At 41.9% G+C, this 26,267-nt stretch overlaps 1 protein-coding gene across 2 annotated transcripts; it reads left to right on the plus strand.

Annotated features, from left to right (window-relative positions):
- The first annotated feature begins 11,765 nt into the window (after positions 1-11,765).
- On the plus strand, positions 11,766-21,864 carry LITAF (lipopolysaccharide induced TNF factor). Of its 2 annotated transcripts, none has more exons than XM_032125677.1 (4): positions 11,766-12,077; positions 18,156-18,341; positions 18,738-18,894; positions 19,196-21,864. In XM_032125677.1, exons 2-4 carry the CDS (start codon positions 18,161-18,163, stop codon positions 19,302-19,304), a joined length of 447 nt encoding a protein of 148 aa, XP_031981568.1. In that variant the 5' UTR covers positions 11,766-12,077; positions 18,156-18,160; the 3' UTR covers positions 19,305-21,864. The 2 variants fall into 2 exon arrangements, with proteins under 2 accessions (XP_031981568.1, XP_031981567.1); XM_032125676.1 differs by lacking the exon at positions 11,766-12,077 and adding an exon at positions 13,962-14,179.
- Positions 21,865-26,267: the final 4,403 nt, after the last annotated feature.

The raw sequence follows: 26,267 nt of genomic DNA on the forward strand, positions 1-26,267 counted from the left end.
AAGTCACAGGAAAATCCTGCTGTGGATTGTGCAGGTACATTCTTGGGACGTCTGAAGCTACTTAGAGGTCTCCCAGGAGGTACATCCATGCAGGGCAGTAGCCCCAGGGAAATCCTGCCATGGGGAGGGAGCCTCATGCACTTCCTACCTTTAGCAGCATGCTTTCTCCAGGATCTTTCACCCACTTAGTGCTGATCTCACACTTCTCTTGTGAGCTTTAGTAATCTTCTGGGGGTTTAGCCCCTAGCAGCACTCTGGCCTTTCACTTAAAAGGACAACATCCAATGCTGTGTCACACATAAATGAATGAAAAACCTAAAAGCTGATGCTCAAGTCCTTTTGGTAGGATTCTGATACAGAGTGTTCTGATGAAGTGCTGCAGCTCTATCTTTTTGCACTATCATATTTGTCAGATACAAATTTTATCTAATTCAAGCAATAAAAGATTGTATGGTGATTTCTAATTGTTACCTGGGAGACCTATTTGCATTATCCTGCAAATTCAAATAAGGCAGCTTTAACTAGGATATCCTGCCTTTTCCAGGGAATCATTTGTATTTCCCAATTTGCTTTTACACAGCTGCTGAAAGAGCAGAATTGCAAGTGCAGCACTGTCAGCTACAATCCTGGCAGGCTTGTTATCACCCATCCAGCTTTCCCTGTATAACTGGGAATCCAGTGCAGCTCTTGTTGAAGAAAGTTGGAGATTTTGAGTTGCACTGAGATTTCGTAAGTGCTTCAGATAACCACAGCTAAAAGCATCCAATGTGCTTGTACTGAAGCAAAGACAAGTAGGTTTTTCTCTTTTTTTCAGGTCAGTGGTCTCCAGAATAATAATGTATGGTTGAACACACAGCCTCAATTCCAGAAGGATGATATTGCAGCTTCAATGTTTGACATTACAGCACTACAAATTCTAGCCTCTACACAGGGCTGTTTTTACCCAATTAAAATAGTTCAGCAGCAGTGTATTAACACAGTGGTGTGCTTATTAATAAATAAATGCAGTCCCTCCTACTCTCAGACAAAACTGATCAGTGCTTTCTCAAAAAAGGAGGAATGTTTCAATCTCTGTAATATTTCATATCTGTATCCATTTTCTACCTATAGTGTGGGGGGAAGTAAATGATACCACATGAATAGATTCTTCCTGATCCGTGCCAGCTGTCTCCTGCTCTACATCACTCCCTCTGACAGACTACTACTGTAAAACCCTGAATGTGGTGGAACTCAGCTTGGTGGCCATCTCAAAATCTGCCTCAATCTCATTAGTCTGAATTTGGGAAATTAGTAAGTCTTTGGAGTAAATTCATATCTGTTATTAAATTATATATACTTCTTTTCCCTGTGATTTTTAAACTGAGACTTAAAGTTATTGCAAGCTGACTGCTTGCTTTGACAGTTTTAATACGCTGTTAGGACTTCTAAAATCTAACTCCAGTGTGGAGGGGAAAGTAATAATTTCATAATACCTATCCTGAATTTTCCTTTTTGTCCTCTATTCTTGACCCAGAATACACCAGCTGACCATGAGAGGGGTGTTGCACCATGAGCTGCAGTTATGTGTTGTTTCCTGGAATCAGTCTGTGTCTTTGAGCACTTTACAGAGTCGGGTCTGAAACTTCCTGAACTCAGCCACTTTCAGAGATGTCTGTAAGTGAAGTCCATGTGTACAAAGTGTTGGGAGATTCTTTCTGATAACCCCCAAAGAATGTATCTCGTGCAATTTCTGAAACAGTAATCCCAAATGTACTGAGTTCTTGCACACAGACTATAAAATCAGAAAAAACCACAAACCCCTTAATCTGTAGCAACAGTAAGACCTGGCAGAAGCCATGTAGAAACAAATTTCTGATCCCAGTCTGGTGTACAGAGCTCTTTCTTGGGGAAGGCACAAAGAATAGTGGTAAGGAAACACAGTTCCCACTGACTTAGTTTAAAAGACACTTAATTGATTTCCATTTTCCTCCACAATAACTAATTCATCCACATTAAATGGGACCCATTCCATTACCTCCAAGAAAAGCAAACAGTTCAATCTGTAATAAAGGCTGACCTAAATCCACACTTTATTATATACCACTGCAAAAGATGTTTTGTGGGAATAGGCTTGAACTGGAGTAAATAAACTATTTTGCTCTCTGCCTTGCATTCAGAACCTGAAAGTTGATTCATAACTATAATAAAAAGATAAGCTGTAATTTCTTAGAATGCTCATTGTGGGGCACTGAGAATAAAAAATTGATGTGTCAGCAGCAGTTTAACCAATTTGCCCATTTTAATTCCATTTTCTGGGGTCTATTTCACATTCATAACTAATCTGAAAAATATCGACAGGCTGACATTTAGTTAAAAGGTATGTCACATTCCTCTCTATGGGGAAGTTAGATGCTGATTTCACACTGATTTAACATTGCTCCTCTAGGCCGCTTTTGCAGCTGACATTTGTGTCTTTCCTCTGGGTATCCAAACCCAGTGTCTGACCTAATGAGAAATGGCTAGACATTGAATGGCTTGGGCATTCTGGAACAAAGTAGGCATATTCCAACTCAGAAATAAACGAATAGCAAATGTGTTAATAGTATCATATACAGTTAGTGGTCCACACCAACTGATTTATTAGAAGATAAAATGCCTGGTTTGCTAGACCAACTTCTCCTCTAATTTTTCAAGTTCTCAGGATAGGCAGCATACTGATACTGCTGCCATCAATCTCCAGTAACTTCATGGAGCAGTATAACTTCAAATAAGAAGGAATACCACAGAGAATGTTGTGTGCCTGAATAAAAGATTTTTCTGATGGGGATTTCCATTACACACTGTGTAAATCTCTCTGGGCTTGAAATGGAGAGGAGACATTACATGGACATGTAGCTCCCACTTTAGAGCTGGAATAATTAATGCAGATTTTACTTGTTATATATATGTGTGTGTGTGATATAAGGTTTTTGGGAGGATTGGTGGCAGGGTGAGTTTTTTGGGTTTTATTATTTTTAATGAACAATTTGTATAACTTCTACCTCTGCACCTGGCTGATTTTTAAATTGATTTTTCCCCCTCTGTTTTGTCATCAAACACTAATAAGTAATGGACTGTCCATTAAATTTGCTCAAAATACAACCCCATATTAATCATCTGCAACAGAAGAAATTCCATGTTCTGTTCTTATTGATCCACCTCATCTTGCCACTGTGGATGTGGCTTTCCCATGTACTTTGCTGGAGGTCGCCTTTGTGAGCTCTGAGTAACAGCAATTAATCTCATTTTGTCAGTGGCAGCTCTGTGCAGTGGAATTGGAATTACTTTTGTAATTATTTACAGAGCAATTCAGTAAAGGAAGTAGGAAACGAAACTTGGGTACTCAGACTACCAATATTTAATTCTACTGATCAGCTGTCCCCTCACCCAGCTTTCTTATTCTCAAGTACTTAGCGGGGTTCAGGTGTTTTCCCCAAGCCTGGAAGCAGACCTGATGCATACCTAAGAGCACTTTCTAGCTGGAATAAAGCACAAAAGTGCAAAGTAGGAGTTGGAATAGTGATAGTTGTATGCAGTTATATTTCTTCACTTTCACAAAGAGTCTGCTTTACCTTGTGTAAAATGAAATTTAGCCCCAAGTTTCCACAGTGTCTTTAGTTTAAATGTTAAAAAGAAAAGGCCTCTAGTGCGTATCTGTTTCTCTTACAGCACTTCTGAGCACTTTCACAAGTTCTGTAGAGCTGTTAACCTTAAAATAAATTTCTTCCAAGTGTCCTTTCCACTTCACACTCACTACCAGCCAGTTCACAGCTCAGAGCACTGCCTGTTCACTGGTGCATTTTAACTTCTGAGTGTCTCTGAGCTGAGAGATGCCCTTCTTGGCACTACTTGAAACCTTCTCCTTTCACTCTCAACAGTCCAATCACTTAGCTGATTTCTGCTCAAAACTTCAGCTGTGGCAGGTGGAGGACTCAGCACTAACAGAACAACCCTTGCCGTGCAGCACGTGGGCGATTCTCTGCTCTTTTCTGTGAAATGGTCAAGAGCAAACAGAAATATGATGTCAGCATTAGAAAGGGACCTTGTTTTGTGGGAGCAGTGGTGTACTTATTGCACCTGTTGTATTTGCTGCACTTATAATTCCAGGGATTTTAGTCACTTCATGTACACATTGCTGAAAATCCCTCCTCAGTGACATCTCAAACCCTTGTTGGCCTCTGAGACTTCAGTTGCCCATTGTAGCAGGAATTTTTCACTCCCTTGAAAGTTTGCCTATAGGACAGAAACCAAACACACTTCAGTTTTCTGAAGAGCCACCAAGGGACAGCTTCCTTCATGCTGCTTGAAAGCAGCCGGGTGGGAAAACCTGCCCGGTTGTCTTGGTTTAGGCTAATTCCAGTTGGCAGTGACAACAAGGTCAGTCTGAATGGGGGGGAAAATGAACACTGAGGGGTTTTATTTTTAATCTGAACAGACCTGTGAGGGCTCTGAGAATCTGATGTCTTTCAGTTATCAAGTATGTAGGGATAAATTCTTCTAGACTGTTACTAATTTTATCTTCCTATGAAGCACTGTTGCCTTCACTCTGAGTTTTTCAGGTTTGGTCAGTTCTTAAAACCCTCAGCCCTTTCCACTCTTGCCTGCTTCTCCTAGGCAACAGGCTGGTAAAAACCAGATGTTCAGTAAGGTTATAATATTTCTCCCTGCAATACCTTTGCCTCTTGTGTATGACTTAACTTGGTTCCAGCCACCTGAAATCTGAAAGAGAAAAAATAGTTCCCCTGGATGACAGACATTTTCTGTTTTCCATGTGAACTGAAGTCTGCTTATCTCTGACGCAAGCAGATTTTTGGATTATATAAGCAAACCAAGAAAATAATTACAGACAGGTTTTCTTCTGTGCTTGCCTAGAAGGATAAGGAAATTAAGAAGGATAATTACCATGAAGGTTTTTTGTCCCACAGATGTTACAAAGCACATTTCTGTGTCAGTCCCTTCTGGATACGGTGTGTGCCATCTTGTGGACAAATCACACTATGTCTGAATCCTTGAGACAAATATTTAAAGACCATAATATTTTGTGTATAAAATTGCTTAGTTATTTGTAGCTCAATGCACACAATCTTTCTTCTTGGGGACTTATTTTTAAATTGAAGTTACTTCAGTTTGCTTGGTTCCCTTACTTTTGAGGATGCTTGATTTCCTTTGTTCCATTTGTCAACAGCTGTAAAACTATCAAATGTAAAATTCTCTGCAGTTTTCTATTTAATTAAGTTTAAATCAATGACCTTAATTAAGTTTAAATCAAAATGTTCATCTGTGTACAAATCAGACGTAATTCTGAGAAATCTGCCAAAGCAGCGTAATTGCTACATGCCAACAATAGGGAGAAAATAATTTTAGAAATTCCTTTGCTTCAAAACTTAAAGCAAAAATACTCTTCTTATTACAGACACAACAGACTTGTACAAATATTTTTATTTGAAGTTAAGATGTATATATTCTTTATATTCTTTATTGACCTATAATAGCTTGATTCTTTCTTGGTAGAATGCAAGTGACCACTCTTATGTCATTCTTTAGTGAGTGAAAAATCCTTTCCAAATGCAATAAGGCTTCATTTTATGATGAAGGCTTTAATCCCCCAATATTTGTCAAAATATTATACTTGCTGAATGAGAATTTCCCTTTTGTAAAAGTCCTTTGGAGACAGCCCACTGCCTGTTTTTCTAAAGTTTATGGTAAATGTTCCCAAAACCAAGTATATAAAACTTAAAACAAATGGTTACAAAGGTGACATTTTTGCTCTTACATTGAAAGTACAGTTCTAACATGAAACAACTTCAGCTGTTGGTCTGACTTAAATTCTAATTTGGACTCAATTTTTTGTTTAAAATAAAGAAGACTCTAATTTAAATTTGATTTAATTAATAAAATTTAGTGGACAAATAAAGTATTGTCACTCCCACCTGATTAAAGAAACATTAAGGTTCATTGTGCTGGTAGCTGTGTCTGCCCTACAGGTGGGCAGAGCCACTCCTGGCTTTAGGGCAGGTGTTCTTAATTGCTCATACAGACATACTGGAAAGGTGGCCAATTACCAAGCTCTCCCACCATCCAGGTGTAGCAGAATTGGTGCCACAGAGGTGGCAGCTTCTTAAATAGATTTGTGAGGCAACTCTGGAGTGCTGAAAGCTATCAAGGAAGTGGTAAAGCAGCTGGGTCAGAGATACAAATGAGGGTAACATAAGCTGCTCAGAGAACTGATGACTTACTAAACAACCTTCTGGGGCTAAACCCAAGTGTTGCAGGTATTTGAAGATACTAAAATAGCTGGCTCTAATGACAATTGATGAGGTCGTGCACAATGTGATAGTCATAAGCACATAATCAATGCATTTGCTGACCATTACTGGACAGTTATTTATGAGCTGGACTAACTGAGTCATAAATTTGCAGAGAAACAGTTTATTTTTAGTTACGGTAGATTCTGTTGTGATTGTGTCACAGAACAAATGATTTTGCTACAGGGCAAATTCAGGAGGAGCTGTGCATGCAATCAAGACTTGCAGAATCTATGCAACCAGCAGATCAGTCAGTTCTCACAAGCCCACGTGAGGCTTTCTAGTTCACTTTATTACTAGTCTTTGTAAGCATATTCATAATTGTTTACTGATTGCTTTGCTTATCACAAAGGCTCAGTCTGAAAAGACAAAGGTTTCATTTCAAACAAGGAGTCTCCTAAACATTTGGCATCCAGTGTAACAAGCCACTCAAGGCTGCACGCAAATTTGGAGAAATGTTTTCTTGGTGTGTAGCAATGGCAGATGAGATTGCATTTCACCATGATTAGTCATCAGTTTGGTAAATGGCTGTTAATGCTCACATTGCTGCTGCTGTTTTAGCTCTGTAGCCATGACACTTTTGCCCAGATGATAAGCTTCCTGGCTTGCTGCTTCCTACAGACAACCAGTATCAAGTGACAAGATATGACATATAATGTCTGAGTTTCTGAAAGAGGAACTGACCCCTTCTGAGCTGAGACTTGAGAGATTCACTGAAGTGTCTTCAATTAAGGCAGTCCTGCCAGAGGTAGGGAACTGGAATGCTAAACATTATGTCTATTCTTAAATCATGCAACCTAAGTAAAAAAACCTAGAGATTATAAACCAATACAGAATTCAATATCAATAGCTCATAAAGTGAGAGGAACATAAGAAAATAAATGCTTATTGGAATCTAGCTTTGCACATAATGTGTGAATGATGCTAGAAACAGTCTTTAAGAGAAGTGGTTATTTGAGGCCTGAAGGAAAGCCTTATAAGATAACTATGAATTTTTAGTAATATGGTCTTAATCTTTACACATATTTCTGTATTTCTTCCCTATATCCCAACTAGATTACAATAATTCTGGTGTCCAGATGACAGCTGTGTGAATATTCTATCAGAATTATGCACAACAGAATACTGTATCATTCCTTACTCACTTTAGATCCACAGAGTTGAATCAAAGCACTTCATTAGAACATGTCTGGCTGCTGCCTTAAGCAAAACAGCAGGGAGCTTCACTGCAAGATTCAGATCAGTGATTTCAGTGGTCAGGTACAACAAGAGCTGGCAAGGCTGATTTATGCCAAGACTATACCACAGCTTGGCCAAACGCAGGTCAGGCATTATTCTGGAGGAAGGGTAGGAAGAAGGGATTTTTGCACCACTTCATTCAGCAATGACATCAAAGCAGTGGAAATCTTATTTCAGTTCTGTCTACAGGAAAAATAACCAGGCAGCTTTATTTTTAAAATCACATCCTTCCTGTACCCTGTCAAGGGAATAGGAAGATGAATATGAAGGGTAAATGGTTGGAGAATCATAATTTTTCCTATATGTTTTGTTATGGCATTAATAGATAATCCATCAAATAATGGATGACTTAATCAGGACAGATCTGCTGTTTTTAAATGTGAAGCTTTTCTATCATAACTATTTCTTTTTGATTGTTCATTCTAGGAGACCCGTAACTGGCAGTGAATGGTTCTTCTCCATGTAATTCTTTATGTGAAGTGCCAAGTGTTCTGAGAAGAAGAAATCTATCATTAGCTCTTTTGACACCACACTTCTGTCTCACTCTGTAGGGGAGATAATATGATTTACATACTTAAATACTTTGCTGTAGTGTGACACAGTGTTGCAGTCTGGCAGCTGTTGTTATGATGATCAAATAACACTACGGGAGTTGGTAATTAAGAAGGAAGCAATACTAGAAGGACTGCAAAGTACTAATATTTAGGTTTGGATTAATTTCACAATTCTGTCAATCAGTTGCATTCCTGGGGGATCATCTGCAGTTTTAGACTTGATATGCTGCTTCTGTTTCATGTGATAAACTCATTAATATTCTAATCTTTCACAAGCATATTACCCCACATACTACCAACCTTTGCAGATGAAATAAATAGGTCAGGAAAGCTCAGCTTCAAGCCGGGCTCACCAGAGAGCACTGGGCAGATGTGTCTGAGTGGCTGTTGTGAAGGGATGGGGTGAAGAAACTGGAAGGAAATGGGGGCTGAGAAAGAAGATGGTTTAATGTAAGATAACGTGTGTCTGCAAGCTGACTTGAAGTCATCATTTTTCTGTCATGAGGGGGTTTTTGGGGTTTTTTTCCTCTTCCACTTCTGTATTGGTATGGAGCAATAGATTTGTTTTGATATATAAACGTAAGCAATGATGCAGTCAGACACTGGGTATTTATCTTCACTAAGTAGTTTCTGAAAGGTAGAGTGTGTTTGTTGTCTATCTACTCTCTCTCTTTTTTTTTTTCCTTTTTCCTCTTCCCCCTCTATCACAAAATTTACTTGAGGATAGTCTAAGTTGAAGTTATTAACTCCCAAAGGAACGCTGCAAAGCCTCTATCACAGCTTTTCTATTTTTTAAGCCAAGTGTTTGGAAACCAGCATTCAAGGTAACCCACCTCCTGGCAGCTTTGACTTCAGGCTCTGCTCTTGTTCACACAAGGAAACTGCACCACACTTTCCCATGAATTTGGCATCTCTAATGTCAGGCTGTTTGATAACTGCTCATGTTGGTAGAGTTGGTTCTATTGAACAGAGCTCACCCAAGCAGAAACAATACAGCAGTGTTACCTAGGCCTGCCTCTGCAAGCTGTTAATGATTGTGTTGTTAGCTCTGAAGTATTTTGTGATCAGGAGTTTTGCAGTAATAATACATAAGAGGAAGTATATTATGGTTGTACTTAGTTTTAATTATCGCAGAAGGTTTTATGTGCATTCATTCAGAAGCAGCCTAGAGAATAAAACTGTATTGTTGGAAAGTGCTGAAGTTACCAGAGGGTTGGTCTGGAAGCTGATGAAACCCTTAAACTCTGAGCTCAACAAAACCCTGAGGCTCAAGTGGTCCATTTAGCTATTGCTCTTCTGCCCTACAGGGTTGGAGATGACCATGTGGAAGTTGAAATTAATTTATCCTGTATCACCAGTATCACCAATGCTTTGAGGACACCTCAGCAATGTGAACATGCATTTTTATACTTGAGTGTGGGATCTTGTTGTCATCTTTGAGGTTTCTTGTGTGAACCTCAACACTTGTGTCATTGTACTAACTGTTGAAATTGTGTTGAAGTTCTTGTTCTGTTTGCTTAGCGACTTGAATCAGCCATTGCAGCAGTGAAGAAAAAAGCAAACATTCTTTCAGATTATTTGGCTTAATGTAGCTACCTTGCTTTCTCTTTAAACTATCTATCTATACCTGTACATTGGTTATTGGTCTGAAACTGCATTCTGGCATGACCCATTATATCTATATCCATATCTAGTATTACTGAAATGATTGAAAGTCATAGAAATTCTTACCTAGCTTCAACAAATCAGTATATGCAAAATGACATACACAAATAAAAAAAATATCTATTTGTATGCATGCAAGTCCTGTGATTTTCAGGCAGGAGAAAATTAAGGTGAGATTAAAGTTTACTTATTTTACACATTGAGAACATGTTACAGTATGTAAAATGTGGCTAACAGGCTTTTAAATGTGCATCAACTTTTGAACTTCATTTAGCTTCTTTGACAGAAGCCTACTGCTGTAAAAGCAGAAGCTAATAAATCCAACATGCAATTATTTTTGGGGCTAAACTGACATCTGCTGGTGTTCTGTAATACTGTGTGTACAATCAGGGTGATGACAAAACATCCACTATTTTCTGTGTACATTTCCATGCTGCTGTTAGCAGCCCTGGTGATGACCCAGTAGAGTAGAGCAGAGAGAAGCCAAACAGTGAATAGAGCAGCTGGGGCTGCTGAGCACACCGTGCCACGGGATGGAAATGGAGCGGAGCTCTCCCGGTTGCATCCTGCTGCATTCTTACACCAAGCTTCTGAAACTGCCATGGGGCCCTTTTTTCTTATGACCTTTTTAAAAACAAGTTATAGTTTCAGGTACGCAGCTCTTGGGGGGATGGGAGAGATAAAAAGCTGTATCCGTTTCTAGCCACGTTTCCTCATGCATGCCTCGAGCTGGCGCTGGTTGTGTCCCCACCCAGTCACCTGGTCTGCTGCAGGAAGAGAAGCTCTGTGGGTGCCAACGCGCAGGCGGCAGCTTCGGGGCAGCTCTGTGGGTTTGCTGGGGCAACACCCTGCCTAACCCAGGTAGGCTATCGGGCTGCAGCTCTGTTCCATTAGAGTATGAAATTTAGCACAAAATAACCCACTTGTGTTGGAGATCAGAGGGGCTGAATGTGGCTGGCCTTAATTTCTGGTTATTATCAATTTGGCACTGTAGTCTGGTTGTGTTTAATAAGAATGCCCTTAATCACAGATTCACAAATAATGCTACTTACTGAAGCAACAGGAATACAGATTTGGAATTGCTGTTGATAAATACAGTTACTGCATTAGCACCAGCCAGTGGTTTCAAGCTGAATTAAAAACTCAGTTTTTCATTACACATAACTTCACAGTTAATTAACTGTAGTTTCACTGAGGTGAAAATTTTACTAAAGAGGCATCTCTGTTTTGGGGAGGAGAGAGGAGCAGAACAGTCCACTTGTCCTTGAAATGGGGTCATATTCTCATCCTCTACATGGAGGATTGAAAATATCAATTTTATACTTTCAGATAAATGGAGGTGGGACTGTAGTCAAATATAATTGGTTACCTGTCACTTCCATCTTAGACAGTGGGGGGGAAGACACTTTCTCAGTTGCATATTGGTGTATGTTTCATATGTAAACGAGGGATAATGAGGGTTTTGGTTACCTTTGGTCAGGCTGAGTCAGGATTTATGGTTGAATCAAAGGCAGAACAGAACCATGATACTTCAGGCTCGCTTCCTCCTCCACTTGGCTGAGGCAGCAGTACAGGCCATCTGACCTTTGCTTGATCATCTTTACGCCCATCAATATTTTACAACTGCACATCATCATCACAGAATCATAGAACAGTGTGGGTTGGAAGGGACCTTTAAATATAATTTAGTCCAAGGCCCCTGCAATGAGCAGAGACACCTTTCAGTAGACCAGGTTTCTCAGAGCCCTGTCCAACCCGGCCTTGAATGTTTCCAGGGGGATCCACCACCTCTCTGGGCAAGCTGTGACAATGGTTTACCACCAACATTGTAAAAGCCTCCTTTTTTATATCTAGTCTAAATTGATCCCTCCTTCAGTTTAAAACCATCATACCTTCTCCTGTTGCAACAGGCCTTGCTAAAGTTTGTCTCCATTTTTCTTATAGGCCCCCTTCAAGTACTGAAAGGAGCAGTATGGTCACCCTGGAGCCTTCTCTTCTCCAGCCTGAACAACCCCAACTCTCCCAGCCTGTCTCCATAGCAGAGGTGCTGCAGCCCTTGGCACATCTTCATGGCCACCTCTGGACTTGCTTCAGCAGCTCCACGCCCTTGTTATGTTGGGGGCCACAGACCTGGATGCAGCCCTGCAGGTGGAGTTTCATGAGAGTGGAGCAGAGAGAGAGAATCCACTTTCTTGGCCTGCTGGCCACACATCTCCTCACAGGACCAGATTTCTACTTCTAATAAGGCCTGCTGTGCGTGGACAAGAGGGCTGAGGCCCTGTCTCCATACCAAAGTGTAAGCACGCTCTCTACTTTACTGAGACACTGGGCTGTGAGCCCTACACTTTACCCCAGACACCATGCAGTGCTTAAGCCTCACTCAAGTTAGGTGTAAGATAAGCAAGCACCTCAACTCATGTCCTTGCTCAACCAGCCTCATCAATTCTCCACACCAAACTTGCCAATTTTCCACAAGCCTGTCACTGAAAATCAGGAATAAAACTCCTTAACAGCAATGTAGTATTAAGAAGCAGGGCATTACTTTTAAGGACAGGATAACTCTGCCTAAAGCGCATGCTTGGCTCAAGGTGGTACAAGTATTTGTTAGCAAGGATATATGTATTCCTCAGAAAAGTGTTAGTTTGTTACTTAAGGTGGCCACAGAGCCCTTCGCCAATTTGTTCCACTGACCACTACATAACATTCCATTAATTGTGACTTCTGTGGAATTTTCCACAAGCTCACAGGTGCTGTGGTGACCGGCTGAAGCTGATGCTTCTTTCACCCAGTGCCATCCAGCAAAAGGACTGGAAAGGCAGGAACTAGCAAATGGTGAGCTAGGTGGGAAGAAGGATGGATAGTGAGAGGAAATACACTCATGTACCAGTAAATGGATCCAAACCGCCTATTTGGACATTTGGTGGAAACAGTAGTAGGGCAAAAAGGAGGAATGTTACTGGGGTCCCCAAGGAGGAGCACGAGCCAGCCTAGACTAGATGCAAAACACTACACATGAGAGAGATGGCAGTTAGAGTAAGAAGGCTTTCAGTTGAAGGTCATGCCTTATTTCACCCTGGGAGATGTGTTCAGTCATGGCTTCTCTCTCCTGTGGCTCCTAAGCTGCTCATAGCCATCTGGGGAAGGAGATTTAGTTAGTAAGAGAACAATTACTCCAATTTTAGTTAATCCAGGGCACCAAAGACCAAATTACTCATGTTCTGCTCCTTAGAAAAATAATCTGTAATGTGATTTCTTGATAATGGTATAAATTTATTCACCTCTTAGTTCTAATCTCAGTGCTGATAGATCACACTCCACACTCCTCTCTCTGTTCCCCCCAAATCGGGGGACTGGGACTATTCATGCCCTCAATAGTCTCAACATCTGATGACATCCCCAAGTACCCATACTTGCAAGTGATTTAGGTTACTGTGACTGCAGAGCTTCATGCTGGTTTATCATCACTTGGGGTAGGACCCCCTTTCATCCTATAAAACCTGACTCCTTGCTCCAGGATGGGTTTGAATTGAGGCTTTTTGTGTGTTCCTTATGGCAAGGTTCAAGAAAAGATTTAAATACAAAAATTGGACTTTAACAGATTTTAGATGCTTTCAGCCAAAAGGCTTTATGAACTGTCCCTGCTGAGCCCCCAGGGGTTATCAAGTCCCTTCAGTCCAAGGAAGATTCACACAAACCAACGTGTGAAGCAGTCCCTCTTGAAGCCCTTTCAGGGATCTGGCCATAATTCACATTTTGTGTTATCTTGGAGCTGAATAGAGGAAGGAGTGATGTACTCTTGTGTTTTCTAAAGACTGAATCCAATTCAATTGCTTGTAAAGACACTACGTAAAATCACTGAATCTTGAACTTGAAAGTTTTGTTGATCATTTTATGTGTTCTTGTATGTTGTCTGAAATACCTGATCTGGTAACGTAAGGGGTATTGTAGAATTAGGAAAGTAATTTTCCTGTAGTGTTACAGAACACGGTGCTTGGCTGCGCTGCAGACGGGAAAGTTGAAGATTACTGGTTTAATCGCTGTGAGCTCTTGGCGAAAGCCGAGGAGTTCCCGATCACCGGGACTGCGAAATGCGTCAGGAGTGCCTGTACTTCCACAGGCTTTCCCCCTTCCTTTCCCTTCCCGTCCCGCCCAGACGCGCCGCTGCCGGGAGCCGGTGGGTCCGGGGGAGCGGCCGAGGCCGCTCCCAGGGCACGGCCCGTCCGAGGCCAGCGGAGCGCCCTCCCGAGCTGCGCCCGCGGCGCTTGCTCACGGTTCTAGGGGGAAGGGCAAGAGGAAACGCGGGTGGGGTGGGGACGGGACGGGACGGGACGGGACGGGACAGGACAAGCCGTGCTGACCGTGGTTGCGCCGGGGCAAACGGAGCGGAGAGGAGAGTCGGTAAGGGCTGTGCCGCGCCGCCCGGAGCCTGGCGGTGCCGCGGGCAGAGCAGAGTGGGGCGGCGGGGGCAGGCTGTGTTCCTCCGCCGGGGCCGCTCCCGGCCCCGAGCGCTGCCCTCCCTGGGCCGCTCCCGGTGCTCCGGCCCGACTGCGGGGCGGGGGAGCAGCCTCGGCTCGGGGGCCGATCCCTCTCCGCAGGAGCCCGCGGGGCACCGGGGGCAGGTCGGGGCTTGGCGGGCCAGCGGTGTCCCGAGTGGCGCGGTCCCAGTCCTGGTTCCGGGACGGTCCGGGAGAGACCGTGGGCGGCGGCTCCTGCCTTCGGCGATGCCGGCTGGGGGCCGAGCGAGGCCGGAGTTTCGCCTCCCCGAGCGTGGCAGGCGGAAGGTGGCCCTTTCCTTAGGGAATGCGCTCGGGAGCCGCGCGGCAGCAGCTCCTCTCGGACCGGCCCTGCGCTGCCCCGGGGAGTGGGTAACTCACAGGAGGCCACTCAGGAATGTTCCGGGACTATTGATTACTTGGTAAAAGTAACACAGTAACCTCTGAAATGTCTCCTGCCCGGCAGAACACACCGTGTGGTAATATTTCCACTTCGCCAGTATAGAATTCAGTGTGACCTCAATGCCATTGGTTCTTAATGAAATAATAATATGTCGAAGTCTTTTTTTTGTTGTGATTACTGGATTTTATTCTCTCACAAACGCCTGAGAAATTTAAACAACTTTGAGATAATATTCCTCAGCAGGTTGGTAAACAAGAAAGTTGTTGTCCAGAGTTCAGATGAAGCTGGTGGTCCAAGAGGCTGCTGTGTTAGGGCTTGCTGTGCACTGAGTGCTCTGATAAACCTGTATGTCCTGACAGGTTGTTAAAAAAAATTAGTCTTCAACCTGTGTTTCATTCCAGATGTTGCTGATCAGTAGCTGTCTTAGACTCTGCTGTGAAGGTAGCCGTTCTAAACCACCTGTGTTGTTGGAGGGCGACTTGGGATTTCTAGTGAAGAGGACTGCGTAGGAATTGTTTAATTTGAGGGTTAAGTTGTGTCAAATTTTAGCAAGAGATTAAGGGAAGGGCAAAAACATTTGTTTGGCCAGACCAGGTTAGGATAGCTGTAATTGTAAGCAGTTCTTTACTGGATGGTTTTTGGTTGCTTGGTTTTTTACATACCAAGCAGAGACTGGTATTTCCCTTGTCCCCAGCCTAATGTTCAAGACCTGGAGTGTGAAACACATTCGCACTGGCTGTATGAAGTGATGGTTCAAATACCTCTTCAAAGTTGACATTTAAAGCAAGAGAGACATTAGAAAAATGAAATTGAAAAGCTGAAGTTGTGGTTACATCCACAATACTCAGATTTTGAAGAGGCTTTTTTGTAGTCTTGATCTCATCTTGATGTTTATTAGGAATTTTTGTTTTGATAGATAACTTAAAGGACTTCATACACAGTTTTAGTTTTACACCATTCACTGTAGTACTTTGTACATGTTATTTGTGCTACAGTTTTGAAACTTTAGAAGATGAAAAGGGATGCCACAAAGTGTTGTGAAGACTTGAGACCTGTTTGCATTTGTCTACAGAAAAACGAAAAAAAAAAGTGAAAGTGCAGAAAAAGGGTAGTGATAATGTTTAAATTGAAATGGTTGTTCAAAACCACTTGGTGGTAAGAAATGAACAGCAACATAATTTAAAAATAAGTAAATATCAAGACTAGAAGCGTTCATGCTGGAAGTTATTATCATTTTGAAATCTATGAAAGGGTGTTGATTTCTTAGAACTTGCTCATAAGTGAAGCAGAGCTGAGCAGCAGAAGGAGCTGTGTTTAACCCCACCTGGCAACTGAACACTACAGAGCTGCTCACTCACTGCACCCCTGAAGAAACTGGAAGGGCATGAGAAAACTTATGGCTTGAGATAAGAACTGTTTCATAATTGAAATAAAACAATAATTAAATAGTTGTAATGAAAAGGAAAGTAACAGAGGAGAATACAGTCCAGCAAGTGAAGCAAATGAGAATAATTGCTCACTACCAACCAACCGATGCCCAGCCAGTCCCTGAGCAGCATTTCCCTCCCAACAACCTTCTTACTGGTTTTATGGCTGAGGATGATGCTTTATGGTCTGGAATACCCCTTTGGTCAGCTGGGGTCAGCTGTTCTGGCAGTGCCCCCTCCTGGCTTCTTGTGCACCCCCAGCCAAGACCAGCACACTGACTGGGAGCAGTAGATTGTGATTCAGCTTTGTAGTTTAGTCACAGGGAGAAAACTTCTCTTTTCTAAAGAAAACAGGACATCAGTGGTTTTTTAAAGTATAGCTGTGAAATACTTGATACTACAAAAACTTACTGAGTTTCAACATCTTTGACTGCTGTCTTGTTCCCTCTTCATTCTGCCAAAGCTGCAGTGTGAGTATGAGAATGGTGGGAAGGAGCAATGTCTGTTCCAGGGTTACCACAGTTACTGCTCCTGCACCTGTAGCCATGTCTGTTCTTCTGTACCAGCTCCTGTATTTGTCCTGGCCATGGGGCTACTGTAAAACCCACACTTGATTGAGTACACAGTTCCCTTTGTAACACACCTTTCTGCATTTCTGCTAAATCAGCTGGGAAGATTCCTGAATGTATAAACACTGGTGTTTGCTGGTTTATCTCCCATGCCTCCAGTGCAGCAGATTAGTCCTGTGTAACCTGGAAGAGTTAACAGACTTGTGACAAGTTCTTCATGGAAGTGTTTATAGACTTCACTGAAATCTTGATGAAAGCTGTGTTGCGTGAGGAAGATAATCAGCGGTATTCCAAGGACTTTTCCATGCTCTGGGAGAGTGGAAAGGCTTGTGTCATTGTTGGGAAAGTTGTATGCTGGTCTCACCCGAGCTTTGTGTGAGTGGAGTGATGCCAGCCCTAAACAGATACTTATGTCTGAAATTCTTTTACTTTGTGCGTTGTCTTTTGTACCTGCAAATTGCATCGGTGCAATTTCTCCTCTTTTATTCATAGTAGTCCTATACAACTATCATAGCATCATAGAATTAATGTTCCAAGTACAGCTTGCCTTTTGCAGATAGTACTGTGTGAAAAGACTTGCATATGTATAGAGGGATTGTATGTGCAACAGCAGAATGGAGTGTGGCTCTTGGAGAGCTGTCTGATGGTTCTTAGGAGGAGGGGGAAAAGGGAGATGCTTGGTCAGCACTGATGCCATGAGAGCTTGTTTCACAAAGAAAATGGTGGGTAGAGTCTGAAGCGGGTAGGTGGGGAGGAGGAAAGGAAGTCTGCATTGAAACCGCAGTTGTTTCTTTCCTCTTTGGGAAAAGGCAGTGGTCAGCATTCCTATCCTCTGCAACAAAATAACAATTGGTGGAGGAAAAGTTGTACTACAAACTCATTAAAATTTTTCTAAGAAGCAAAAATGGCAACCTTAGACATATTTGAGAGTTGTAAAAGTTTTGAATTGAGTTGGACATGCTTAATTGTTTGGGTTTCTTTTTCCTTCAATATAAATACTTATTTCAAATTACAGCAGAGGCAAATAGTATTTTTTAAATATTTGAGCTTCACCACAAACCAGGCTCATGTTGGTTAGCAACTACCGTGTGGCCTATCATACTGTTCAATTTTTCAGGTGAACAAGAGGGATTAGAAATAGTGTTCTTGGAGAATTAGGAGACTGCCAGATATTTTAGTATACTAATAAAGATGCCTCACCTCCCTGCTTTAGTATATTTAATTTATAAAGGAAGAATTGGTGTTGGGACAAAGTGTAAGAACTACCCTGTGAAAAGGAAGTGGGAAGCACACAACAACAACAGTGAAATCAAGATGAACATTTCATACTATCAGAAACAAATACTAGCAAATTAATTTTATGCTGGTAAAAGTCCATTTTAATCTAGTTATCTTCTTGCTGCTGAATTGAGCCTAATTATTTGTCACTTTCCTTTAATAAATAATGCCTTTTGTTAAGATTTTCTCTCTTTTATGTTTTAGATATAATGTCTGCTCCAAGTGGCAACTCTGTCCCATCTGCACCACCTTCTTATGAGGAAACCGTAGGAATCAATGTGAACTATCCTCACCCCTATCCCATCCCTGGCCCTGGACAGAAGAAGCCAGATGGGAAGGGAATGAACCCTCCCCCATTCATGGGACAGCCTCCACCAGCAAATAACCCCAGTAAGCCTCCAAAACTCTTTTGTACCTCACCTTAAGGTGGTGTCAAGTGGCTGTGTAATAGGTGCTGTCAGAAGATGAAAAATCGTGGTTCACAGGTGTTCACCACCTGCCAAAAAATACTTTTGAAGAGAACAAGGTGAATCAATTCTTGTGAATCACTAAGTGTGTACTGATGTCAATAACATCATTTGGCTTTCTGCAGTTTTTAGTGCAGCTTTATTTTTAAGACAGTGTATTTCTGCATTAGGAAATACCATGGTGATTTCTCTCTGTTGTCGTGTATTTTGTTCCTCTGAGCCCTGAATATTTCAAAGTTATACCTGGTTCAGAGGAAGCTGATCACTACTCTTTTTTCCTTCTGTACTCATTGAGTAAACAGCCTATTTCTCTGCTCAGTTACTGTTCAGACGGTGTATGTGCAGCAGCCAGTGCTGTTTTATGACCGCCCGGTTCAGATGTCCTGCCCTTCCTGTAACCAGGTGATAGTGACACGTCTCTCGTACGACGCAGGAGCTTTGACCTGGCTGTCATGTGGTGGCCTCTGCCTGCTGGGGTAGGTCAACTCCAATTTGCACTCTTACCTTGACCTTTTACAGCTCTAACATGTAATGGAGCTCTCAGCTTTGCTTTCTCTGTCTGGGACCTGAGCCTTAGTGGTTCAATCAGCCTACATCTGATCCTACAGGACCTTAAAGCAGTTCTGGAACATACAGTAATGGACTCCATAGCCACGTGTGTTCATCCTAAAGCTTATGGCACCAGTTTTACTGATGGCTTTTGGATGAAATACATTTTACCTTCTTGTGTATATAAAAAGTGTAAAGCAGTGTTTTTCTCTTTTTTTGCCTTTGCAGGTGTATAGCAGGCTGCTGCTTAATTCCCTTTTGCATTGATGCCCTAAAGGATGTGGATCACACCTGTCCGAAATGCAATACTCTTCTTGGTTCTTACAAACGTTTATAGGCAGTGTTTAAACACTGATGGATGAAGTTAGTTAGCACCTCTACAAGCCCTCTCTGAAGCTTCATGGAGACTTCCTGTTTTTTCTGTGCATCCTATCACTGGAAACCAATAAAAAGTAATGTTTATTACTAGATGGTTTGAATATGCCTTTGCTTGAGAGGAGTTTCACTTAGGTCTGTAAAAAGCATACCTAATCCATATGGGCCACTCAGTCCAGCACCAGTGGAGAGCAATGGAGTGTTTCCCTTTTTGCTTTATACATAACAGTTTGGTGATGTTCTTCAATTAATCTCGTCTCAATCATGTTGCACACTGTGCTTGCATTCAGACTGTGAGATCTCAGCACAGAATAAGAGGAGGATATGTATGGAGAACTATTTAGGCTCGTGCTTTGGCAGCAGCACTGTTTACAGACCAGCAGGGAGTTGCCTCAGAGACAGGTGCTCCTCTTTGAAAAAAGAAATAGTTTGTTGTCTTCTTTTTATGAGCACTAGAATTCACTTTAAAACTTTCTTAGTTGGAAGAGAACCAAACCTAAAGGGTTCTTCCTTCTTGGAGGTAGCTTTTCCAAATGGACAACTCAGGTTATTGTGTAAAAATACTGATTGAATCTAGTATCTGAATTTTATTGACAGTTTCAAGTCTAGTCATATCTCTAATCTGAAGTGAGTATGTTCATACAGAAGATACTTGTTTAGTGTTTTTTGTTTTGCTGGGAGTTTTCTTACTGCTGATTGAAAGTCTGTGAAGTGTTCTCTTCACCCCAGTGGAAATGCCCAGAGAGCCTTGGTTAGAACATCGGAAAACTTTGTTGTACATTTACGTAAGTCATCTGATCAATCATAAACAAACCTCAACCTTATCTTAAAGCTTGAATTCCACCTGAAACACATAAATAAAATACCTGGTCTTTTAGTTGTTGATCTGCTTGTTAATTATTGTTTCTTTACTAAGAAGGTAAAATGTTTGTTAGGGAGTTTCTCTGATTTTTCTAAATTAAATGAAAGATGAGTTTTGCTTTTAGAAACTTAAGATGGATATGCTTATTTAGGATGATAATCACAAAAAATTAGGGAATGAGGCTCTGAAGGTTTAAGTAATTTCTGTGTCATAAGCAACTTGGTCAAACAACATCTTGATGCATATTACAGAATCAGAATCACAGAACCAGCTGGGTTGGAAAAGACCTTTGAGATCATCATGTCCAACCTGTGTCCCAGTGCCACCGTATCAACCAGACCATGGCGCTGAGTGCCACACCCAATCTTTTCTTAAATACCTCCAGGGGCGGTGACTCCACCGTCTCCCTGGGCAGCCCATTCCAATGTCTAATCGCCCTTTCTGTAAAAATCTTCTTCCTAATATCCAACCTAAATGATACCTGTGTTGAAGCCGGGCTATGTTGGTAACACTGTATTAATGTCTGTAAAAGTAAAAAGCTAAAATAAATACAAATAAAAAATACTGCATTTCCTGTTCTTGCCAAATGTGCCTTCTGTAAGTATTTGGTGTAAGTTAGTTTTTCAAGTCTTTCAACACTTTATGTTTGAAATCCAGTAATTTTGTAGATCACGTACAATCTCTAGGCCTGGTTTTGATTAGGTTTTGTAAACTGCTGCTGCTTGTGAGTCAGTCTGCAAGTGATTTAAGAGCTTCCTTGTGCGTTTGGAAAAGGTTTCTGGTCTCCTCATACCATAAGAATTTACATGAGCAGCTACTAACTAGCAAGAGAATGATGGAGATAAAAAGCTGGTAACTTTATAGCTTTCCACACTGATGACGTGGTACCAGCATATGCTTTTGTCTGCTGGTGCACCACCATAGTGCTCTCTTTGTTCTTCAAGGGCCTGGGTGATGCTGCAGTGTTTTCTGTTCTGGTGACACAAGCAAGTCCTGTGCCTTACTGGGAAGCAGAATTCCCCCACTGAGTGTCACAGAAAACGTGCTTCTTGTCAGTTTATTGTCAGAGCGAAACAGAAAGGAGCAATGAAGCTCGCAGCGTTTCCAAGCTTGGGATTTGCTTGCATGGTGGGGAGGATTTTTAATTCTTTTAGTACCCTGTCAGTCTGGTCTGGATAGTCCTGCCATATATTCATTTGCTGAGTCTTCCAGTTGTTATTCCTTTATCTCCCCTTTTCTCCCCAAAGTGATGGTTGGAAAATCTGAGGTGGTGGCACCAAAAGGCAAAACACTGACCAAAAAAAAAACTGTTTGTTTTGATTTATGTGCATAGTCCATTGATTCTCTTTAAGTTCCATGTATGGATTAAGATTAGGACACACAATGTTGGCAGGTCTTCCTTCGAATTCACCATTCTGCAAAGCTTTCTGCTGCCTCTGCTATAGTTATATTTTCTTAAACGCAAAGCCTGTGCTTGTTCTCTTGTGTATGGAATGAGCTACAGACTGCCAAAGTAAACTGCTTTGTTAAACCTACCTTGGACAAACAAATGCAGGATATAACTTGATTTGTGTGAAAGCGCTTTGTGTTTGATTGTGTTGAAATTACTGTTTGTTTTTAAAACTGACTCTATTTAAAATAAAAAACTTTGTCTTTCCTATCTAGTGCTTGTAATTGGAAAATCATAGCATTTGGAATGTTTCCAAATACATGGATGGCTGAAATGTTAAGTGAAGAAAAGTAATTACAGGGAGAAATTTTTCAGAGTCTCACCTGGGCCAAGTCTGATAAATGGGATTGTCTGCCTGGCAGACCATCTGTCAAACAGAGAGCCACACTGAAAATGTGTTGTTTTCCTGCAACTCGGGTGCTATAAATATTTTTTTAGTTAAAACTGTTGGGTAAAACTTTCACTTGCAATGCAACTAAACAAACACATATAAATATAGCTCCATGTTCACATACCAGGAACCACTAGAGAAAATAGCTATCAAATACCGCTGTATTCAGTGGGAAAGGATCCCTATTAATCATATGAGAATACCCTACTTTCTTTTAATGTCTAAATTTTTGTTTGGTTGGTTTTTTTGAGGTGCAGAAAGAACAGGAAGGCAAGGTTAGTACCTCAAACAAGTTTGTTCTAATGCCCTGATATTTATTATTTTTATTAAGCACCTTAGGGTTATTTTGGTAGTAAGTGAGTGTTGTATGAATAGTTTTTCCTTGGTAGTAGATACAGAAGGAACAATGCTGACTTTATGGGCTCTAGGTATTTTCACCTAAGGAAGGAGCATAGGCCATCTGAAATCCTCCAGCCTCACATTACAAGTTCAGGTAAAACCTTCCCTACCTCCACCTTCATGAGCTTTCCAGGATGACTTTACCTTCCGTCACATTTTGACAGTGTTATTTTCATTAGGCTTCTGTTTTTAATAGACAGAACTTGCACAATTTCAAATTCTGGTGAGGCTTGAGCCAGAAGGAAATAAAATTTGTTTTGTCATGCAAAGAGAATCCAAAATAAAAGTTGTTAAAACAGGTAAAAGGCAGCTGATAGCCTTACAAGAGGGAGTTATTGAGCAAGTTCAGAGTGGTTTTGAAAAGCTGCTATTTACTGCAGTGTTTGTGAAAGCACTTCTGTCAGTCTAACCACAAGGGGTTATTTGAAGAAATGATTCGTTTATTCAAACCTAGTTAATTATTATTCATAACTAAGCAGCAGGAGGTCAGTAATGGAGTATACAATAATGTCATCCTAGAAGTAAAAGCTAAGTATAAGTCCTGTGACAAAGGTGTGTTTTTGTAGTTCAGGTGATTGTATTTTATAGCAAATTAACTTTTGTGTTCCATTTGCTTCATAAGATCCTGCAATGTGATACAAGTTTATTATCTTTAGGATGACTTCTAATGTATTTTTGTGAGATGAATACCCTCAGGTATGATATGCTGGATGGGAATTCGGTACAGAAATAAATTTGCCATGAGCATCTTAGTACTTTTCAAACCAAGACACAAAAGGTGCATGTGAAACCTACTGACTTCAAAGGAAGTGCTCCTTATTACCACTTAAAATTGAATATTGTTATCTGTAAGAACTTGAAAATTTAATGTCTGAAGAGGAGGTGTTGTGGTCTGGAGGTGCTGAAAGTAGTTGTGCCCAAGTTGAGAATAAACCAAGAGAGAGCAGGCAGCTTTTTGAAAGTCCTTTTGTGGCTGGCTGTTTTGCTTCATGCTACAGCTCTTTCTTTGTAACAAAAAAAATACCCCCAAAAAGCAGCTTCAGTGAGTTCCAGGGGGCCATTGCATTAACAGGGTGTATGACACTGCTCTAGGACTTAAAGCCATGGTGCACCTGAATGTGACAGCAAGGAGTTCACAAAAGCATTAGAGGGGGGAAAAAGACTATCCCAAAGCAATTTCCATTTCTTAATCCCCACAGCCTTTGAAGAACCTTCTCCTGGTGCTACTCTGAGTGCCCTGTGTCTTGGTAACTTGTGAAAAAGTTACCTCAGGCCCATGCCTCGTACAAAGCTTTTATTGTTCACAAAGTAGCACTGAAGATATTTTTTTTACTCTAGGATAACAGAATCATAGAATCACTACGGTTGGAAAAGACCTCTGAAGATCATTGCCCTCAACCTGCTAGGTTCACCTTTCAACCACGTCCCTAAGCACCACGTGTAGGTGTTTTCTGAATGCTTCCAGGGATGGTGATCCCACCGCTTCCCCGGACAGCCTGTTCCAATGCCTGACCACTCTTTCGGGCAGTTGAGAGGGAAGGGCCCTCTGAGAGTCCTTTTCTCCAGGCCGAGGCCCCCCAGCTCCCTCAGCTGTTGCTCATCAGGCTTGATGAGGAGCTCCATTGCATGTCTGTGCTCACGCTGCTGCAGGTTAATGTCCTTCTCGTCGCGAGGCGCCCAAGACTAGACACCGGATTGGAGGTGCGACCCCATCACCCCGTTTCACCGCAGCCATCGCTGACCCTTTCTCTCTCCCCGGCCGTGCCGCAGGTTCCCCGGCTGCCCCTTGGCGCCCGGAGGCCGAGTTTGGGGCTGGTCCGCCGGGGAGCGGCCGCCGCCACAGCCCTGAGGCGGACAGGTGGCCCTTCCATAGCTTAATTCCCGCTGGGAAGAAGGCCTGGAAAGCGTCGGTGTCTCGCAGCGCTCTCACGGCGTTTTCCTCAGAGATGCGGCGGGTTCGGGCCACTGTGCCCGGAATGCTGCCCCGGGCGGTGCCCGGTGCTGTGAGGAGCCTCTGACCGCGGGCTCCGGACGGTGCCCGGTGCTATGAGGGGCGCTCCGGGAGGTGCTCGGTGCTGTGAGGGGCCCCCCGGCCGCGGGCTGTGGGAGATGCTCGGTGCTGTGAGGGGCCCCCCGGCCGCGGGCTGTGGGAGATGCTCGGTGCTGTGAGGGGCCCCCCGGCCGCGGGCTGTGGGAGATGCTCGGTGCTGTGAGGGGCCCCCGGGCTCGATTCGGGCCCGCGACCGGGCAGAGCTCCGGATGCGGGATGGCTGCGAGCACAGGGAGGAGGAAGGGCGGCGAGCACACAGGTGGGTGCGGAACCTTGGCCAAGGGCACTTCCGCCTGCCTTCGGCTGTTAGGGCGAGACGTCAGTGTCGCGATAGTATTAATTTTATTTTTTGTGGGGCCTATAAAAAGCAGACTTTGATAGTTTGTAAAAGCTCATGCTTTCTTGGCAATACTGGAGACCAGTTCTCAGGTATCCACGGACAGGCTTACCCTGTTGTGTGACAGACGGTCATTTTTATTAAATTCATTTTCCAAACTTGAGTACAGTATCCATTAAAATGGATGAATACTTTTCTGAGACTTACAGGCAGTGGGGGTCTCTTGTGTGTCATTAAACCAGTGTGTTTGCAACACATGTGCCAGGTTTTCTTCAGTATTTTAAGATTATCTAGGACAGCAATGTGCTGGAAATTTCTCTTCAGGAGGTTCTTTTTCTCCCTCTTTTGGAAGTGGTGTTTTGATTTTTTTAGAAAAAGATCATCTGATGTGAGGTAGGAAAAAATGCTTACAAGATGTTGAGTCTTGGGCTCCATCCTGCACTTGCCAACCACTACATGAGGGAAGTCACATGAGTCAAGTGCAGAGGACACTTTATGTCATATTTTCTCTTAAAGGTTTGGCTTCAGTGTGCATTTAAGACCTAAGTGCTATTCAGGCATTTAATTCCATATTTAGAAGTTTCAATAAAAACTGCCCCAAATCTGTGCTATACTGAAAACAGCTGTTTGAAATATTTTTAGTGAAAAAAGCCCTAGAGTTTTGTTCATGAACTTCTTTGTTCTTGGGTCTATGACATTGCCAAGATTCAAACAAGCTCAGATTTATAAATTCTTGAGCATGTTCATATTCCTACCATAAGATATTTTTCTTCTTTTTTATTAGTATAGTTTCTTCCCTAAGAAATGGGAAGCCACAAAGCTAAAACTTGAGATTAAAATGCAAATTTGATTTTTTTAGGAAGTCTAAGTTACATGCTGGTCCACTTGAACCAGTGTCTTGATAAAGCAGAAATTCTCTCTAATTTCAGAGTTGATGTTCCTACTGACTTTGGTGTAAGTTTTATGCTTTAAGTTTTTTTTTTTTTTCAATAGCTGTGTGAAATATATTGAAAAATCTTATTATATAAACAGTTAAAAGTCAGACTGGTGTGGGCAATAGTAGTGATTGAAGAAAATAATTGAAAGAGTTGTGACAATATATCAATTTTCTGGTAAATTCATCATGTTTTTATGTTCCTGCCCAGCTGTTGACTTTCCTGCTTCTATCCATATTGATGATAGTAGATCAAGAGCTAAGTGACTTCTTACATAGAGTACATACTATGCCCATATGAGCTGTACTCTTAAATGAAAAATTAGAATGAGTACCAGACTGAGTAGCTCAGCAGAGTAAAAATGGCAAATTCAGCAAGTAATTTTCCACGAAGAAATCTCTGAAGCAGTTTCAAAATTAGAATATTATGAAAAATCACTGTGAAGGCAGAAGAAGGCTTTCTCAGTTACTGCTTTGGGTCGGTTCTAGGAAATTTGAGTTG

This window comes from Corvus moneduloides, chromosome 16, assembly GCF_009650955.1.
Source record: "Corvus moneduloides isolate bCorMon1 chromosome 16, bCorMon1.pri, whole genome shotgun sequence".
In the NCBI taxonomy this organism is placed as follows: Eukaryota; Metazoa; Chordata; class Aves; order Passeriformes; family Corvidae; genus Corvus; species Corvus moneduloides.

Coding starts and splice junctions, on each gene's coding strand:
- LITAF (XM_032125677.1), top strand. CDS start 18,161: ATGTCTGCTCCAAGTGGCAACTCTGTCCCATCTGCACCACCTTCTTAT. Junction 18,342..18,737: donor TCCACCAGCAAATAACCCCA/GTAAGCCTCCAA, acceptor TTCTCTGCTCAG/TTACTGTTCAGACGGTGTAT. Junction 18,895..19,195: donor GGTGGCCTCTGCCTGCTGGG/GTAGGTCAACTC, acceptor TTGCCTTTGCAG/GTGTATAGCAGGCTGCTGCT.